Source organism: Pelmatolapia mariae, linkage group LG4 (assembly GCF_036321145.2).
Source record: "Pelmatolapia mariae isolate MD_Pm_ZW linkage group LG4, Pm_UMD_F_2, whole genome shotgun sequence".
In the NCBI taxonomy this organism is placed as follows: Eukaryota; Metazoa; Chordata; class Actinopteri; order Cichliformes; family Cichlidae; genus Pelmatolapia; species Pelmatolapia mariae.
Window position 1 is genome coordinate 17,069,135 of NC_086230.1, and position 13,961 is coordinate 17,083,095.

Sequence of the window (13,961 nt, forward strand, 5' to 3'; positions counted from 1 at the left end):
CTGTGAAATAACAGTGATATATGCAGTGACAGTTGAGGTTTCTCATTTGCAGTTTCTGTCTTTACCTATTTTTTAAAGAGGTTTATTTGAAAAAAACAAACAAACAAACAAAAAAAAACCTCACGCAATTGGAGTTAGCACAAACTCCCATAACAGCTACTGGTTGACTCCCGTCACGACTAGCACTGTTCTGAAACGTGTCTGGTTGTTTTCGTAGCTGGTCTGAATGAGGTAAGGGAGTACAAAAAAAAAAAAAAAGAATGAATGAATGAATGGAACAAAAAAGAGATACGTCGTGTGCCTGCGTCACCTACTCCCCACCTGCGGAAGGATATTTTTGACTGAGAATTGTAGTTCCGGGATCTGGCGCTACTTCCCACGATGGAAAAGGAACTGGGAAAGCCTTACAGGGCGTAAGAATACGTCGGAGTTACACGTCGCCACTAGCAGGTGCACAGCATTGGGAAGTCTTACGTCCGAGGCGAGAGATGGCATAGCATATGGCATTTTCTCTTTAAAACTATAGGGGAAAAACGAAAAGGCACGTCCTCCAGAAATCTTAGCGTGCGTTCGCTAGAATAATGTCACGGTAAGTTAACCGGGCAGGCCTTCCGTGGTACACCGTTTTGCACCTAACTACTAGCTAAAAAGCTAAACGTAGCATGTTTGGCTAACAGCTGACAAGTCAGTATGAATGCATGAGCGTTAAATTTCATGGCTTATTGTTTGACAACATTTGTGGAAAATAAACGTGTTGACCAAATGTGTTGTCCCTGATGGGGGTGTTTTTTAAGGAAAGAAAATGTTGTGTTATTGTCTCGTAGCTGCAACTGACGTCAGCTGGGGGTTTGACGTAACAATAATTGAATCATTTCTGAGCATTGTGCTTCATACATATCTTTAAGTTTAAAAAAAAGCAGAATATTCAGTGAGATTTGTGTGTGTCGGTAACCTCACGTGTGGTCTACCATTAACGTTTCAGCATTTCTGGGTCAGCTGAACGATTTAACGATGACACATACAAAGCTGACAGATGCTGCAGTCTGTACCAACACAACAGATGATTTACACTCAAACGTGCCTCGTAGTGCTATCAGACGCAGGAGAGTCACTTGTTGCTTTATGCATAACCTTATGGCTTACTGACAACAGAGCTTAGGTGTTGCAGATAGATGTTGACAAGAGTGATGCAGTGCTTTTTTTGTCATACAGCACCTATTCCCTGCAGGTTCTTGCCTTACACTCCCTTCAAACGAGGAAGTAAGGGTATTTAGACGGGAGTTTCCAGCACTTTCACTCAAAGAAGTGGCCTTCCACGAACATCCCTTTGCGTGTATGTGTGTGTAAGTGTAACTGAGACTATTAAATGCGATGCATGCCAGTGTGTAAGAGGGGAAACACACACAGATGGACGGCCAAGGAGACTGAAGGTGTGCGCCTGTCATTCTTCAGCCAAAGCTAGATTTGTTGGGCACAAGGCAGAGATGCTCTGGCATACACCGACACCTTTTTTTTTTTTTTCTTCTTCTTCTTCTTTTGGTGAGGAGGCGACATGAGTCACCAATGTTGTGGTTAGTGAAAGGGACAGCTGGGGGAGGTGGAAGGAGAAGTGGAGTGAGTAGAGCTGATTGGGCAGGCGTACGGGGCAGCACAAACTCTAATTAGAGTAGAAGTAAGAGCTTCCTTAGAGTGTTTAAAAGGAAGCGCTTTGCTGTGCACGATGCATACTCTTGGCCTGTTTGCACAGCAGGATGTTGCTTGTTGGTGTTCTTACAACAGGGTGTTGACCAGTGTGTGTGCAAACACTTGTGAGTACAGCCACACCTCCGCAGTGAAAAGGATGTTATTTTGTTTGGAGAGGAAAAAAGCATGAAAGACCCTTTGTTATAGGTCCAGGAAGGTCCTCAGATGAAGTGATTTGATTTGTCTGTGCTGTTTACATCCTTGGGAGAACAAAACTGTAACAAGTTAATGATTTCCATTTATCACATGCGTGTGAGAGCATTAGCTTCTAACTCACCTTAGTTCTGTTCATTTCCTGAAAGTTGTGACTTGTTTCTGCCCAAGTTTTGCCTTTCTCTACAAAATCTAAAATACTCGATGTGTTTTATTAATCTGTTTTGCAGTAGGGTGGTTGCAAAATTTACAGCAGAGTCACAATCGTATTTTATGTATCCGTGTTTGCAAACTTGGTGTTCTTCTTTGTAGTATAGAGCACATTCTCCGATGACTCTGAGAATAAGGATTCACATTCTGAGAATAAGGATTCATAGTGGGTTACTCAGAACTTGCTCGTAATGTTTGTTTCAGGTTTGCGGACGAATTTTGCTGTCAGATTACCGATATGTGCAACAGTTTGCAGGATGGATTTTGTAATGTTTGGTTTTCTTTGGCAGGTGATTAAACTGTTAATGTTCTTGTAAAGGAGAAGCTCTAAAATTCCAGGCCTCCCCTCAGTTAGACAGAGCTTCCCTGAAAACACTTGGCCATCCTCCAGACCTCAAATTGATTTCTCATCTCTTAAGTCCTAAATCTCCCTTCATGCCGCAAGCCTGCTGCTAGAATGAATCATTTTGGCAGCGTGTTTGCATGCAGGCGAGCCTCTTTTCGCAGGTTATGGTTGTTATAGTGTTGCTTAGATTCCAAGTAGTGGTTTGTCTTACTGATAAACTGTATAATTTCTTCTCTGGGGCAACAACTGGCTTGTTTCATTTGCCCACAAAACATCTATCAAACACAAACCATATATAGTGTTTTACTATTTGTATGCAAAAGACAGAACTGAGATTTGAAATCTTCTTAGATGCTAATGGCAAGAATCCATCATTTTAGAGGGACATTTGAAGTTGTCCAATAACCATATATCGGCCATTACACATATATCTTCCTGATATGCCTATGTGATCTGTACTTTGTTAGAAATGCTGCAGTGATTACTTAGAAAAATCGAGCCAGAATCATCGCGCAATTACTCCAAGAATAGTTTTCTAGCTTTCTGTTTTGTAAAGGGAAAAATACCAACTGCATCTTTTCATTAAAGTCAGGTTTCATCACAAATCCTCCAGCAAAATGCTGGGTTGTTCCCAAGCACAGTGCTGTTTAAATGTACACCTAAAGGCTGTAAATAGATCAGTGTCCTCTAGACCATTCTAACTTTAGAAAAATGTCCTTTTGTTTAGTTGTTGATTGTTTTGTTTTATAGTGAGCAGAATCATGGTCTGAATGCTTTAAGGGCGAAACATATACAGACTCTCTGTAGACTTCTCTTGTTAATCTTTTTGTTTTATTTATTTATTTTATTTTATTACATTATTATTAGAGTGGATATTATACCGGAGCAGACAGTGGGTGAAGGACAGGTTGGCCGGTGGTGGTGGGATTGTCCAGGTTTAATGAGGTTACAGCTGTGTCATCTATGCTCCCTCTCACTGTTCAGTAGGTTTAATTGGTGTCAGTGCTTTAGCTGTGATTGGGGAGGAAAAAAAAATGTGTGAATGTTAGTTCTGAAAACTATTTTGTGCAGCAGGCAGTTTGTTCAGCATTCCTTGACATTATTTCCAGCTTTAATAAGTTGTTCATAGTTGTGCAGTTACATAGTGTGCAAAGTATGTGGACCTGAGTTAAAGTTGTGAATATTAGCCTGTGGAAACACCATTGTTAATAACAATATCTAAAACACAGAAAGGCTGTACTGAGGTTAACAACTTTGTACCAACAGCCAGATGAGATCATGGTATTTGTCGCAGTGCTGTAGAGGGATGGCCCACTTTGCTCCCCTTCATTGCCAATATTTGCCATGTAATTTATTTATATGCTTAAACTGTCACTGTTTTAGCTTTAATTCAAAGGCTAAAATCTTGCAGACAAAAGCTCTTAAGTACATGGTATGTTAAGTCTTTGTTGTGTGTTTGTAGGCGCAAGTCATTTTATGGTTTTCTCACAGAATGTTAATTTTACCCCAAGATGTGCGCTCTATATTTAGAGCATGACAATACACATTTGTACACACACAAAGAGTTTAGTAGAATAGTTAGCCTCTGGTAATTACAGCAGTCATATGGCCTTGAAGAGAGAAACAAAAATCCTCTTTATCTAGTTTTTTTTTTTCCTCTCTGTGTTTGTGCCGAAGCTCTGCATGTCATGGAGTTCGTTCTAGAAGAAGGGGCATTGCCTTGTTACATTGTTGTTGGTCTGTTGGACAATTTCTTTGTACCCGATTGGTTTGAGGAATGGTGTATTTGTTTAGCAGTTAGGTAGGTTTACATTATAGTAACTTGGATAGTATCAAAATGGACTGAGGTCCTGAATAACAGATTATGGTATCCGAAGGATTTCAAACATTACATTTGCTACTGAAACAGTGAAGTCAAACACATTTATAATGTCAGCTAACTTGATGTGGTTAGTGGTTGTAAAGGTCTTTTATTCTCAGTGCACCACTGTGTCTGGAGATTATCCCACAAACATATGGAGTGGTGTCAGCTGGAGGACTGACTAGCTTCAGCATCGTTCTGAAAAATGCAAATGTTGACGATCTAGAAATTAAACTGCCAACTCATTCTCAGCATCTGTTTCTTTCCTATAGAGTGGCTATCAGCTGACTTGTTTACTCCCAGGTGTCCCACCACATTGAACTCAATCAGCAAAATGTCAGGTATATTTGCAAAATGTAATTTCTTTGCAGAACTTTGGATTTATTATATGTGTGTGTGTGTGTAGATTTAGCAATAGAAAGATGGATATAATAAGACCTTTTTCTTTTTTTTCTTTTTTTTTTTAAGGTACCTACACACCAGCTCCTGGTGGGCCATTCTCGGCTCTTACCCCAAGCATGTGGCCCCAGGACATTTTGGCCAAGTACCATCAAGTAAGAATATGGTTTCCCACATTGTTGATAAAACAAGTTTCTTGAGAAATCGAACATTTCAGATCTTAAAAATTGAGAAAAAAATATTAAAGGCTGTCACACATCTACATCCATCTTTTTTTAGTTTTCTTCAACAAAAAAAAAAAAATGGACTAATCAAATGCTTGCTGCCTACTTCAGTTAAAGATGTGAGTTGTGGAGGTTAATAAAGAATATATTTAAAAAATTAAGTGCATTCAGGGTTGTGGTCCCACAGTGAAAGAGGGGTGGAATTAGGGCTGTTCGATATAACGATATATATCGGATGACGATATAAAAACGTCTATCGTTTCATTTTACGCTATCGTTTGTTTCGTGGTGTCACAAAATAAACTGTTTACGGCAATATTTTTTCATCATTTTGATGGTCACTGTAGTGGCTATATTAATTTCTTAAAGTTCTCTCTTTCTCTTATATTTTATATAACCACACTACGGACAAGCACCTGTTTTTATGAGTTGTGGTTAGCAACAACGACGGTAACTGCATCGCGTGTCTGCTTGTTTATGTTCCACATAAACCTTTCACAATAAAGCTCAAGATCCTGTTGAGACTTTTCAAAATAAACTGAATCACGTGAAAGAGCAGATTATTTACGGATGAGAAGTAAAAAAGAGCCGTCAGGTGTTTAAAAAATAAACCTTAGACTAAAACGTTAGAACAGGCTTTTCCCCGCAGCACGCCGTGTAATAAATACTCACAAAGAAAACGGCAGCCGTTACAACTTATGTCTACAAATTTATCGTTTCATGCATCGGTTAAAACACTCGACTCCAGCTACATGACGCGCAGCTGGAAACACTTCCCGCAAGACGAGCTGCTCGAGATTCACAGAATTTACAGAAAATGTTACATTTTTGTGATTTATATCGTTATCGGGATGATAGAATTCTTATATTGGGATATGAGATTTTGGTCATATCGCACAGCCCTAGGTGGAATTCCCTTTAGTGTTTGCCCAAATCAAAGTGAAATAAAAGTTTTTGATTGTGTATAATCCATGAATTGGTTTGGTATGAATATCAGTAGACTTATCGTTTTTGTTTTCTGTGTTCTACCAGTTTCATTATCAGGTATTTATGACTAACCATAAATATTTAGTTTTTAAATCACCAATTAAATAACCCACAGGTTTGTATATAATGTATCTGAGGTTACTTTTAAATTGAGAGGAAAAACGTAGTTAAAATGTGGCTTTGTGCTGCCAGTTTATATCTAAAACACCTACTGTAGCCTGCTTGGGCGAAGGTAACGTTGTCCAGCAAAAGTTACCATGGTGATCTCGTCAGTTAAAACACTGCTCCTTTAATGGCTCTGAAACCATTAATCTCACTTCTTTATAGCCACGTTTGTTTGTTATAGTCATGTTTCTACTATGAGATGTTCACTGATTAAATGCATGTCACTGTTTTGTTTCTGCAGAAAGACTCTTCACAGCAGCCTGAACTCCAGTATGATGAATTTGGCTTTAGGGTGGACACAGAGGGTATTTCATTTATCCATGTCTTCTCTTTTGCTCTCTCTCATTCACACACACAGACAATTCTTTTCTATCTTAAAACTTTTTTTTTGGTGAATCGCAGTAAAGAAAGAAAAAATCATTTTTAGATATGAGCATAGTAGCTCTATTATGTAGGTGAAGTGCATGTGATCTCAGGGTTTTTCCAGCCTTGACCTATTATGACGATGAAGAAGGCTATTTATTGAATAGTCTTTGAGTGTGTATTTTGAGTTTTAGAAAAATTTTTTGTTAATCTATCAGCCAAATTTTAGTAATTTTAAAAAACAATCCAAATACACAAAATTATGGTTCCAATGTCATGAATGATTAAAGCAGAATTCTCTGCTTCTCTGAAGTGTGCTGGTTGACAATTCATACAAAAGTAGACTACTCTCTGCAGTCCTCCTGGAGACTTAGCGGAGTTTGTTTTAAGTGAAGCAGTTTTCATATCTCTGCAGTGCATGCCCACAGTATTGCAGCTGGTACCATTTTCCATTATATTGTTCTCCTTAATCCAAGAGTTTGCAAGTTATAACAATTTTAATATAGAGCCTGCACAGATAACAAACTAAAGCTGAAGGTAAGGCTGAATATATTACTTTCTCTTAGATGGTGGGGAGCCTAGGTCTTGGCTGGGCACTGAGGGCTCGCCCCAGCGTGAAGACCCCCAGCAGCGACTGCGTTGGCAAGCCCACCTGGAGTTCACCCATAACCACACAGTAGGTGACCTGACCTGGGATCTTATTGATCCTGTCCTTCCACGCTCTGAGCGTTTGCATTCCTTGGTGCTAGGAGGAATACCTCATAGTATGAGACCACAGGTAAGATTTAACAGTAGTGTTGTTTCTTGTAGCATTGACTAGAAGTCTAAAATACTGGTAAAGCAAGCTAGTTATATAGTGATGTTACTGAAACATAATTGTTTTCCCCTCCTCTCCTAGCTTTGGATGCGTCTGTCTGGAGCCCTTCAAAAGAAGAGGACCTCTGAGATCTCTTACAGAGAAATCATTAAGAACAGCTCTAATGATGACACCACGGTTGCTAAACAGGTAAAATGCCTAACTGTATAAATGTGTGAAGACTTATTATTGTAATTATTATTATTAAGTTCAAAAGTACTGCCTAAATGCAGTCAACAAATCTGTCTGACACATTTGGAGATTAGACTTCAAGCATTAGGGTGTTTTGCACTATTTTTCTTAATTTGCTTTGCAGAATCCTTAAAGATCTTTCAAGTAATAATGGGATGATCCCGTCTTAATCTTTTGTCCCTCAGATAGAGAAGGACTTGTTACGGACTATGCCAACCAATGCGTGTTTCAATAGTCTGACCAGTGTTGGAGTGCCAAGGCTGAGACGTGTACTGAGAAGCCTAGCATGGCTCTACCCTGACATTGGGTACTGTCAGGGAACTGGCATGGTAAGAACACATATATAGAGAGTCTGTCTGATCAGTTACATTACTCAGAGCAGCTGATTCAACATAGAAGGTATTCTCCTCTTTACACTCTCATTGTTTCTCATATCTGTCTCATCCATCCAGGTTGTTTCCTGCCTGTTGCTCTTTCTCGAGGAGGAGGATGCACTATGGATGATGTGCGCCCTGATCGAAGATCTTCTTCCTCCATCTTACTTTTCCTCCACTCTGCTGGGCGTTCAAACAGATCAGAGAGTTCTCCGCCAACTTATTGTTCAGTACCTGCCGGCCCTTGACCGCCTTTTGCAGGAGCATGACATCGGTAGGATCAAACATCAAGAAAGATGATGAGAGTTTAGTGCTTGGGTTGTGGAAAAAGGGTTCTGTGAGTTGCACCCTATACTGTACATTGTATACAGTAGGTAACATCATCTTCTTTTTTTGAACATCCAGAGTTGTCACTGATCACACTGCACTGGTTCCTGACATCATTTGCCAGTGTGGTGGATATCCGTCTGCTCCTAAGAATCTGGGATCTGCTCTTCTATGAAGGGTCACTTGTGCTTTTCCAGGTGACACTGGGCATGCTCAAGATTAAGGTTAGCCACAGTACTTCTACTGAATCTCAATAGCCTCATGCAGTTTGCATTTTTCTTGAATGCTTTACATTTGTTGTTATTGTTTTCTTTAGTCGGTGTGTACAGTTATCAATTTAATTTTTTTCTTTGGGGGAGAGCAATTAGGATGGAAGATAAAGCCATCATCCTAATCCTAATCTTATTTAATTTACTTCTTGACTCCAGGAGGAGGAACTTGTATCATCAGAGAACTCTGCATCCATTTTTAATACTCTTTCGGATTTGCCGAGCCAGCTGAGAGACGCACCTGCAGTTCTAGGGGAGGCTATGAGGCTAGCAGGGACACTCTCCCAAGAAACTCTGGAAGCTCACAGACACAAGCACCTAGCCTACATCCTAAATGAACAGGCACAGCTCAGCAATGGCAACAACACAACACTCAACACCAATCTCAACAAGGTCAGTCATTATAGTATTGGCATAATTTATTAGTCATGTGGTTAAGACAGGGAAAGTAGGAGTGGTATATTTACTTCTAAAATTTTGTTAAACAAAAAGTTGAGATTTTATTGATAAATGTTTAGGTGGTGAGGAGGCAGTCGCTGCGCAGGAAATCCACCCTGACCTCCCTGCTTTTTGGGGAGGATGAGGCAGAAACTCTGAAGTCAAAGAACATAAAGCAGACTGAGTTGGTGGCCTCCTTGCGAGAGGCCATATCCCGCATTGCAGAGCACTTTCATTGTCTGGATCCACGCCACTCCAGCACTGTGAGTGTTTATATCCTGTTCTGAACTACGAATCAACCAAAATAAACAGCGCATCAGCCATGCTGTACTTTCATTTGCTGTCTGTAGCATTATAATACTCCCAAATTGTGGAATTAATTTTAAGATTATTATTTTCTCACATTTTGACTTCATATCGACCCGTTCCATTTTATCTGTCTAGGATCTGACTCCAGACTACTCCATGGAGAGTCATCAGCGGGATCATGAAAACTTTCTTGTGGTATCTCGCAACCGACGGAGACGAGCAAAGGCTTTGCTGGACTTTGAGCGTCATGATGATGATGAACTGGGCTTTAGAAAGAATGACATCATCACTGTGAGTCATAATTTACAGAAATGCAGGCAAAAAAGAAGCACAGCTTTAACACCATCTGGTCTCTGTGTCTCATCCTGCTGTATTCTTCTGTTGCTCAGATTATTTCGCAAAAGGACGAACATTGCTGGGTTGGTGAACTCAACAGCCTTAGAGGTATGTGGGATTTAAAAAAATAATAATTTTTTTTTAAAATATAAAGAGCCAAAAATTTTTTATTGATCTAGCACATTTAAAATTTTAAAAAGCAGATGTATTTACATTACAGGATTTCAGAAAAACATTTAAACATGAAAAACAAAGTAAAGAATTATACAAGTGATAATAATAAAAATGTGCAAAATAAGTAAAATTGTGTAAAAGATATGGGATAAAATTATAAAAGGAATCAAGTTAAAGTAAATGAATAAGTAAAATGTAACAATAGAAACAACTGATATAAAAAATCAGTAAGTAATTATTCACTGTATGATAAATTTTGTCTTTAACAGGCTGGTTTCCAGCAAAGTTTGTTGAGATTCTTGATGAAAGGAGCAAGGAGGTATGCACATTCTTACGTATTCTCTTAATTAAAGCTAAGCACTTTGAAATTGTCCAGTTGGCTGATGTTTCTTACAGTGTTCGATGTCATCAACTATGCACCAGGTTTTGTCTTTGCTTTATTATTGTAATGTCCTGACTGTCAAATCATACAACAGTGTCTTCAACAGTGATTGACGATCTCATACATGTCTTTAGTACTCACTAGCAGGTGACGACTCTGTGACAGAGGCAGTGACAGACCTGGCCAGAGGGACTCTATGTCCAGCTCTGAAGGCTATCTTTCAGCATGGTCTGAAGAAACCATCTATACTAGGAGGGCCATGTCATCCGTGGTTATTCATAGAGGAGGTAGGAAAAAGTTTTGTCATCATAGTACCATGTATCACACATGCGTCTGTCAAACTGAAAATTTAAATTAAATCCTCTTCTTTTTACTCAGGCGGCCAGCAGGGAGGTAGAGAGGGACTTTAATTCTGTTTACTCAAGGCTAGTCCTGTGTAAAACCTACAGGTGAGATGTACAGAAAGTGTTATTCTTTGCTATATTAACCCAAATTGTAATGTTCTCCAGGGGCAATCAGGGATGCATTTGACTTTAATTAGCATTGCATGATGCTTTGTTAAGAACATAAATGGGCCATTTACCTTTAACTGTATGCTCAGTGCACTGTGTGCTTTTTGCACTACTGCTAGTAGAGATTTGGAAGTAACAAGTGGTTGTCTTTGGGATTTACCAGGTTAGATGAAGATGGAAAAGTACTAACGCCAGAGGAGCTGCTTTACAGAGTGAGTGAACACTCTATTTATTAATCACCAAGTGTTTTGTCAGTAATATGAGGCGTAGCTTCTAGTCTGTAAAGTTGCCATGTAGCACTGAAGACTGATAAAGTGCATGACTGTTTCCCTTTGATTACCTTCTCAGGCAGTGCAGTCAGTCAACATGAGCCATGATGCAGCACATGCCCAAATGGATGTCAAGTTTAGGTCTCTTGTGTGTGTTGGCCTGAAGTAAGTTTCATCACACATGCATGTAGAATTGAAATCATCAAAGTCACTCTGTAGAATCATATTTTCATACCGAGACTGTTTCTCTTCAGTGAGCAGGTGCTGCACTTATGGTTGGAGGTGTTGTGCTCCAGCATGGTGGCGGTAGAAAAATGGTATCACCCATGGTCATTCCTTCGTAGCCCCGGATGGGTTCAAATCAAGTGTGAGCTCAGGTAGTTAACACACATCAGTCTGCTCAAATCATGGATGGTTACTGAGTGTTAAACTCTTGAAGTTGGCTGTATCTTATCCACGAGCCATCTTTTGCATTTTCCACACATAATTCAGTAGTGTAAAAACAGGAATGTACATGTAAAAGAAGCTTGAAGGGTAAAAGTTAAACAAAGTGAAGCTGTGTATCAGTCAGGATAATGATTAACAAACCTGTTTTCTCTTCAGGGTCCTGTCAAAGTTTGCCTTCAGTCTCTCCCAAGATTGTGAGCTTCCCGACAAAAAAGAGGTGAGTCAAGGAGAATGTGACAGCTTCTCAATATAGAGCGGTTGTGAGCCAGTCTTACTATCAAGGATGACTTGTTAGAACTAAGTGAAGAAAAACATTATGACTTGTGCTGTTTCAGAAGTCTGCTATTCTGAAAGCAGAAGTTATGGAAGTGCTGGTTCAGCATCACCTCTTTAGTTGGGATCTCTAGGTAATGTTGCTCATGAGACTGTCGTAGATTAGCGTAGGTATTGGTGTTCTTTGTCTTCTTTTACCCTTCATTTTCTGAGTGAGGTGGCACATTTGTAGAATAAAATGTCTTTGAAAGAGGAAAATTTTCCATGTCACTGTAGAAGTAGACTAGAAATGGCAGTTGTTAGTGCTATTAGTGACACGCTGCCATCTCCTTCCTGCAAGTCAGACTGTCTCCTCTGGGGGAAAAAAGCCTCATCTCTATGAGATCTACTGATTTCACTTTTATATTATTATGCTGACTGTAGATACTATAGTCATCATGTGCGGTCAGTATCATGAATTTTTTCCCCTTCAGACTCCAGATGGTAACTTGTTGTTTTGTTTTGTTTTTTAATTAAGGCAATATCCTTTTAGGCATATAATAAAACATATTATCATTAAAATTGCTGATTGGTGTTTCTGTCAGAAGGTGTTGCTATCTGCGATGCATTACTAACTTCTGACTTCAAGTTAAAGCTTTCCACATTTCATTTATGTCCCAGGAAAAGGAGCAGAAGCCACTGAAAGAGGGAGTGCAGGATATGTTGGTGAAACATCACCTGTTCAGCTGGGACATTGACGGATAAATGTGCAGCAAAAATGGCTGAAACCTACGACTTGGTCTCAAAGTCATAGCTTAGCCTTTTTTTTTTTTTTTTGTTCTTTAAATGTTAAAAAAAGTGCAGAGACAAGAAATATAGACACTACTGTCAGCCTGCTAAAAGAAGTGACTACTTCACCAACCGGTTCACCCTCTCATCCTGTGTCAGTTTTGGACAATGGTAACACCCAAATGACTGAAACTCAACTGGCTCCTGTTGGCTGAAGCATGTGCACATCATTGTACATAATTTAAACTGATCAATACCCAGTACTGGAGGTTTCACTGCAAGGTTTAAAATGCATATATATCTATATAAACATCTTACACACTCCTGCCATAGAATAAGAGTTTGTACATCTAGGACAACATATGACTGAACAGCATTTTTTTTTTCAGTACCTGCAGCTCATGTTGCATGAGTGGGTGAGAAATACAATCTATTCTTTTTATCCGCTCATAATGTTGCCATGACGAACACAAGTTTTTGTAACATTATCCTAAATTCCATCCTCATCATCCTTTAAAGATTTGAGGCCAAACTAGAACATTACTAAACACAAAGCTGTAAAGTTACAAACTATTTTCAAGTGGAATATATTTTACCTCAGTATCACAAATTCCACAAAATACTTCATTAAATGTTGCACATGCCAAGTAAAGCCTTGTGACTTTGTGATATAAAACTATGGGTATGTGTGCTACCTAAGCAGTGGTAGTAAAACGTCTGTCTTGTATAATATAATGTACATGAAGCAGATAATTTGTGTTACACCTATATATGTATAAAAGATAACTACACATACAAGTCTATACTTTGTAATGTTTTTTTGTATATGCTTGTGACTATATGTACCATCAAGGCAATTCAAAGATAGGACTTTTTATCTGTATTTTACATACAGCTTTACAGACTGATCTCTAGCTTTGACATAAACATCCAGAAATAAACTGTATCAAGTTCAGTGAGCTGTGTTACATGTAATGAAACATGTTCATTAAGACAAAGTTTTTGACTTTGTTCTTTTGATTTTTATGCCTTAGACTTAAAGAAAATACTTAGATGTTTCTTAGGTCTACATGACCTTTTACTAAATTGTCAAATTAACAATTCTTTCTTTTCACTAATATAATTTACAGTAAATAATATTTCACCAATCCATAACGCTCTAAGTCCTGCTGTACAAAATTTAACTAAAGATTTACTGAAGAGAAACATCTATTCTCCTGGCAAATCATTTTTGCAAAACGTTTTGAGTTACCCCACATTTCTTCTTGTTACTTTGCTTCCAATGAAACAGACTTAAACTTTTCTGAAATGGTCTTGAGCAATAGTTTTGCAGTCTTTCTGAAGGTCTTACAAAGTGTTTTTTCTTTGGACTTTGGCTATTTTTTTTCACTCATTTTCAGTTCTTGTACCTGACTGTTTTCAGAGGAAATGTTTTATTGTTAAGCCTTATGACACTGACACCTAACTTATGTGATGAACCACTGTTGTCTATGCTGACAACATGGCAAAGATCCATTTTTAAATTGCTTCTTTAGGTGCTTTGTTACTAACTGCCTATCACAAAACATACAAATGATTCACATT

The 13,961-nt window shown here is 38.7% G+C and overlaps 1 protein-coding gene across 2 annotated transcripts; it reads left to right on the forward strand.

Moving 5' to 3' along the window:
• Positions 1-373: 373 nt before the first annotated feature.
• Positions 374-13,375, forward strand: sgsm3 (small G protein signaling modulator 3). Of its 2 annotated transcripts, XM_063471650.1 has the most exons (22): positions 374-589; positions 4,586-4,654; positions 4,782-4,867; positions 6,330-6,393; positions 7,018-7,229; positions 7,350-7,457; positions 7,685-7,828; positions 7,952-8,147; positions 8,279-8,424; positions 8,629-8,862; positions 8,988-9,170; positions 9,352-9,507; positions 9,606-9,660; positions 9,996-10,045; positions 10,243-10,395; positions 10,487-10,557; positions 10,784-10,832; positions 10,969-11,054; positions 11,144-11,266; positions 11,493-11,553; positions 11,672-11,743; positions 12,270-13,375. In XM_063471650.1, the coding sequence occupies exons 2-21, from the start codon at positions 4,648-4,650 to the stop codon at positions 11,741-11,743; spliced, it is 2,256 nt and encodes a 751-aa protein (XP_063327720.1). In that variant the 5' UTR covers positions 374-589; positions 4,586-4,647; the 3' UTR covers positions 12,270-13,375. The 2 variants fall into 2 exon arrangements, with proteins under 2 accessions (XP_063327720.1, XP_063327719.1); XM_063471649.1 differs by lacking the exon at positions 11,672-11,743 and having other exon boundaries at positions 376-589.
• The last annotated feature ends 586 nt before the right edge of the window (positions 13,376-13,961 follow it).